Genomic DNA, 6000 nt, shown 5'->3' with positions numbered 1-6000 from the left:
TATCAAAGCATAAATGATCTTATGGACCCTAGCTATATTAACTTATCAAACCACATCAAATTCCTTTAAATGGGTACAATATTATATTAGTTAAGAACTTTTTTAGTAACATTAACCGAAGCCAAGCCAATAACGATGCAAAATAGAGAAATATAAATTTTGCAATTGTCTTTATTTGAGTTTCAACATTTTATTTTGAGAGGCTATTCTATTCGATGATGGTCTTAAAAAATTATTTACACAATCAAAACATTAGAATATAGTTACAAACTATAATTTAAATTACACTTACCCAATTAGAGGTTTTATAGCTAGTTTAGCGGTTAGGTATGTTTGTATTAAATCTTATAGAGTTATATTACGCTTGACATGATAGCTATATTTAGGAGGTAAATTAATCATGTACCATCAAATTAGTATGTTGTTTTGTTTGCAATTTAGAAATCAACAACGAAGCTATGATTTCCATCAATAAATTCAAAATATGAAAAGTAAACACACGAAGAAATCAATAAAAGGATTCAACATCTTAGAGCTATTAGAAAAAGATAGATTCAATGTCTATATATATTATCATGTATAAGTAGTGTAAATTTTCACTGAAGTACGCATAAATAGTAGATATATTATGTATATAAGTTAATATAAGAGAATTTATATAATCGCAATCAATAATAGTTGACTTATCGCATAGCTAATCTTTATATTATAAGAAATCTGTATAATTCTAATCAGTAATCAAACGATAGTTAAGATATACGTTCACATTATTATTATTGATATATACAATTTACATCTATAATAAATTATTCACTACCATACAAAAGTTAAAAACAAAAATTTACAAATAAATACATCACCCTTTCCCCCCCTACCCCTCGCTACCCATACTCGTGTGGTTAGTACTCCCTCCGTCCCTTTTTAGTTGTCCACTTTAGAAATGGCACACAGATTAAGGCAACAATGATTAGCACAGTGAAGTTACAATTTTACCCTTATGACAACTTTTCACTTCAAAATTACAACCACTTATTTGAATTAAAGTGAAATAAATTGGAGGGAAACAACATACACTTTTACAATTTTCAAGAAATGTAAAAAAGGGTATAATAGGAAAAAATTTGTTGTCCTTTCTTGATTTGTCAAAATGGACAACTAAATAGGGACAACCAAAAAAGGAAATATGGACAAGTAAATAGGGACGGAGGGAGTAGTTGTCACACAACTCACAAGTCTCTATACCCCTATACTCAAAATGGCCATTTTCCTCCTCTCTCTTTCTATCTCTAGGCTTATCGATATGATAATAAGGGCCTTAGCATAGCCTATAGCATAGTACAGTACAGAAAGATCATCAGAGCTATAAAAAAAAAAAAAAAACAGAACAGGACAGGGCAGTTGCACAGATTTTTCCTTTTCCCCACCTACATCATCCATCCTTATGATTTCCTCCCACTCTAATCTTTCTGCAATTCCCATGAACCATACGTACACTACCATCTCTCCTATAATATAACCCTCAAATCACTCTTCATCTTCTGCATAATGTGTTGTGTTTTCTTTGTGTGAAAAAACTTGGAATTAGGTTTATCAATTTCTTAGTGTTTTTGTTGTTGTTTTTTCCATGGAGAATTATCTTCAGATGCAGTTTGATTGCGGTGATCCGCATTTACCACCGGGGTTTCGGTTTCATCCGACTGATGAAGAACTTATTACTTACTACTTGTTGAAGAAGGTTTTGGACTGCAACTTCACTGCTAGAGCTATTGCTGAAGTTGATCTCAACAAATGTGAACCCTGGGAGCTTCCTGGTATAATTTTTTTTTTTCATGAAGTATTTGATGAGTTAAGCCTAAAAAAAAGAAACCTAAAATGTTTTTTTTTTTTTTTTTGTTTTATTTTAGGGAAAGCGAAGATGGGAGAAAAAGAATGGTATTTCTTCAGTCTACGTGATCGGAAGTATCCAACAGGGCTGAGGACTAACAGAGCTACTGAAGCAGGTTACTGGAAAGCTACTGGAAAAGATAGAGAGATTTTCAGTTCAAAAACTTGTGCACTTGTTGGTATGAAGAAAACCCTAGTTTTCTATCGAGGAAGAGCTCCAAAAGGAGAAAAAAGTAACTGGGTTATGCATGAATATCGCCTTGATGGCAAATTTGCTTATCACTACATCTCCAGGAGTTCGAAGGTACTACTTACTAATGCATGTATATTTTTGGGTTATTGATTAACTGATACACATACATTAATGTATTTTGATGATGAAACTCAATACTTTTTGTTTTGGGTTAAAGAGATCAGATTTACTGGAGATATTCTGTGCAGAAATATATCATTGATATTACTGCTAGAGCCAGAGATTCTGAAGCAGAAAGTTTTGTGAAACTTCGTTTTCATTGTCTCAATTGCTTATGATTAAGTCGGAAGTATTCATAGTCTGAAAAAAAAAACAGAAAAAGAAATAAAGGCGAAAAAAGAATTTGCTTTTATTATGATTTATGATCAAAGCAATTAAGACTTTACAGAATTATATACTGTCATGATGATAGCGATTTAATATAATCGCTTTTCAAACTTATTTTATTAGCCTTGACAAGGTGTAAGCATGCTTACGTAGAATCACCAGTCTCTTCGATTTTGACTTCTAGCGTTTTGACATTAATTTAAATTTTTTTTTTTTAACTTTCATGATTATGTGCTTAATGTTTGTTAGATCAAAAACCTCTCTTTAATAATAAGATAAGCTTTTTAGACGCCACAAATTAAAAGGTCTAGCCCTTAAAAATGTTGTATATTTGTTTTGGTGGCGAATTTAGAAAGCCTTGATGTGAGTTGTATGAACCTAGTAACTTTCGTTCAACATTGTTTTTTTGTTACGAAGTTCATTAAATATGTAAATCTAGCTCTTATTTAATTACCTAACACTTGCTGCAATTACTTATAATTTTAGAAGTCGTAATTCGAAAATCTATAATTTATAAACTTAAAATTCCGACTTTGTCTTTCACGTTTTGATTGTTCTAATATTATTTTTACTACAGGACGAGTGGGTGATTTCACGGGTCTTTCAAAAAAGTACTGGTTCTAATGGTGCCGCCACTTCAACTGGTGGCGGCAAAAAAAGGCTAAGTTCAAGCATCAACATGTACCAGGAAGTAAGTTCACCGTCTTCCGTCTCTCACCTTCCGCCGCTCCTTGATTCCTCCCCGTACAGCACCACCGCTACTTCTGCTACAGCTATCGTAATCGGCGATTGCGATCGTGATCATCATAGCTTCAAAAAGGAGCACGTGCCCTGTTTCTCCACAACTGCTACTGCTACAATAACAACACAGAGTCTAACTTACGATCCAACTTCTGTCTTCGACATTTCATCAAACACCTTGCATGCACTACAGCCAACTCCAAGTTTCAGTTCTATTTTGGACTCTACTCCAACTAATTTCACCAATTACACAAGGAACTCAACATTCCCAAGCTTGAGATCACTCCATGAGAATCTCCAGCTTCCGTTATTCTCCGGCGGAACTTCCGCCATGCACGGCGGATTTTCTAATCCGATGGGTAATTGGACCGTGCCGGAGACTCAGAAAGTTCAACAGTCTGAACTTGACTGTATGTGGAGCTACTGAAGTAGCAAGTGTTTAATTTTAATTAAGAAGTTAATTAAGTAGTAATTAGTGTGTTAATGTTTGGTTTTGGTCTATTAAGTATGGAATGTACTGTTATTGTCACCTTGTTGTAAACGTTCGGCGTAATTTAATGCATGTTATTATATCTTGTCTATTATATTCGTACGTGATTATAGTTCATGTCTTGATGTTTCAGAATTTTCAGACTATCATTGAACAGCGATGATTATTTATTTTTTGGATTTTACTTGCCTTTTAGCTGGGTATTACTCGTATTTTTTTGTCTATGAGTACTTGTTTGGCCTTTTTAACTTTGAAATGTCAGTTTTTTTAATCAATTATGAAAGAGGTTCATTCTAGTATCATGTAAATATTAATGATGAATTCAGGGTTTTCGGATTCAAATATGAAATCATTTGATATCTACTATAAATATTTTTTTATAAATTAGTACATAAAAATTTATATGAACCTCTCTTCCTTATCTAGCTCGGCGTGATAGTGTTGGTTACTGTTGCTGATTAAATTATGTGGACTAAGAGTTAGGATCCACATGGAATATTGTCTATGTTTGCCAATGAGACAAATTAAATTGAATACACCTGCTTTCACTTTAACTTATTTACATTATGTTTTTTTTTTTGTGGAGTAACGTATATTTGGTGTTTTACGTACGGAAACTCTGCCAGTATGTGTGTGGTGAAGTTCTTAAAAAAATCCATAATTACCTAACAACAAAATGTGTGTTCAATATTAAATCATTGCAAAAATAACACACGATGGGATAAGGCAGGGTGCTATTAGATACACTGAAATAGAGAGATCAGGTGAGCAAGTTTTGTCTATGTTTACAGATGCATGCAACCTATATTAGATATACATTAGATACATGTATTTGGGGCACTAAATATACGAGTGAGGTATGAGAATGGCAAGCGAGATTTGTATATGTATTACAAAAATATGCGAATCCACTTGAATACAACATATCTATACCTAATTTTGATCTCATGTGTTTCGAGATATATGCATCTGGATGTACTAAACTCTTATAAGATTTGTAATATTGCAAAGTAGCGCATATCTATATACTTAGCTTTTAAACTAATAAAATTTTGTGAGCTTCTCTAATTTTAAATATTTTTGATGAAATTTCTAACTTTATTATTAATCCAGGTTTATGGATATGAAAGCTCCATATAATTGCAAATACATTGAAGCCCTAGTTTGAGATGCATGTGAATAGATAAATGTACTTCATACGCACTAAAGAACATTAATCTCGTGATTATGAGATCATATTATTAAATGTTACTACTCCCTCCGTCCCATTTTATGTGGCAACATTTCCTTTTTGGTCAGTCCCAAAAAGAATGTCACATTTCCTTATATGGAAAGTATTTAAAGGTACAATTCCTTTTTTATCCTTCTTGGTCCCACTTAATCTTAAAATAATACTCCAATACATTTATGAGGAGAGAGAAATTGAGTCTACTTTTTAAAAGGGCAATTTGGTAAACATTTCAAAGTCTTCATTTATTTCTTAAACTCCGTGCCCGGTCAAATGTTGCCACATAAAATGGGACGGAGGGAGTATTATTTTTTGTTAATTTATCTGACATACTTTTGTTTTTAGTCAGTTTAAAAATAATGTTATGTAGCAAATATTTAATGATATTATCAATATTTATCCTACTTATTGTGCAAAAAGTCCACAAATATATCGAATAATTTTAACACATTGTTACGTCTTCACATACTTACACTTAAATTTCATGTCTTATATCATATAAATTAAAACGAATGGACTAATAATTTACTTGTTAGAATATTGGACATATTTTACTCTTTGAGGTACATGAAATATAATATAAAAATGTAGTAAAAAGGACAAGTAGTATATATAGCGTAGGTGAGAAAAAAAGGAAATGCACAAGTCCAAAGAGAGAAAAGTAAGGGTTGAGATTTGCCTTAGGTAGGAAACTTATAATCATGAATGGGATCTCCCATTCACTTCTCTGTTCCTTTCCTCTTGTCAATATATGACCTTTCAATTTTCCTCTGACGCACTATACTCATTACTGTTTACTTTAATTCAACATTCCAATTTTATTTATTTATTATGAAATATAAGTATATCATGTAAATTATATTTAATGTGAGATGATTTAGAGTAAGTGAATCAAAGTTATTTAATTTTTAATATGAGTTTGAATACAGAAGTTTCTAAATTTTTAGTTGAGATGGTGAGTCGAGGATTAATAAGAAGGTCTGAGAGATTGACTTTAATAATTTTTAAGAGAGATAGATGTATATAGAACAAAAAAGAAACTCAAAGAAGTGATCAGACAAGATATGTACATGTTCA

The 6000-nt window shown here is 31.9% G+C and overlaps 1 protein-coding gene across 1 annotated transcript; it reads left to right on the top strand.

Annotated features, from left to right (window-relative positions):
- The first annotated feature begins 1215 nt into the window (after positions 1-1215).
- Positions 1216-3780, top strand: LOC125875490 (protein CUP-SHAPED COTYLEDON 2-like). The gene is made up of 3 exons (XM_049556471.1): positions 1216-1811; positions 1905-2188; positions 3042-3780. Exons 1-3 carry the CDS (start codon positions 1625-1627, stop codon positions 3630-3632), a joined length of 1062 nt encoding a protein of 353 aa, XP_049412428.1. The 5' UTR covers positions 1216-1624; the 3' UTR covers positions 3633-3780.
- Positions 3781-6000: the final 2220 nt, after the last annotated feature.

Source organism: Solanum stenotomum, chromosome 9 (assembly GCF_019186545.1).
Source record: "Solanum stenotomum isolate F172 chromosome 9, ASM1918654v1, whole genome shotgun sequence".
In the NCBI taxonomy this organism is placed as follows: domain Eukaryota; kingdom Viridiplantae; phylum Streptophyta; class Magnoliopsida; order Solanales; family Solanaceae; genus Solanum; species Solanum stenotomum.
Note: the sequence above shows the minus strand (reverse complement) of the source record. Positions and strands in the feature narration are given on the sequence as shown.

What these genes read in the sequence shown, in the direction of transcription:
- LOC125875490 (XM_049556471.1), top strand. Translation starts at nt 1,625, where the DNA reads ATGGAGAATTATCTTCAGATGCAGTTTGATTGCGGTGATCCGCATTTA. An exon ending in TGAACCCTGGGAGCTTCCTG is followed by an intron (nt 1,812 to 1,904) that starts GTATAATTTTTT and finishes GTTTTATTTTAG; the next exon opens with GGAAAGCGAAGATGGGAGAA. An exon ending in ACATCTCCAGGAGTTCGAAG is followed by an intron (nt 2,189 to 3,041) that starts GTACTACTTACT and finishes TTTTTACTACAG; the next exon opens with GACGAGTGGGTGATTTCACG.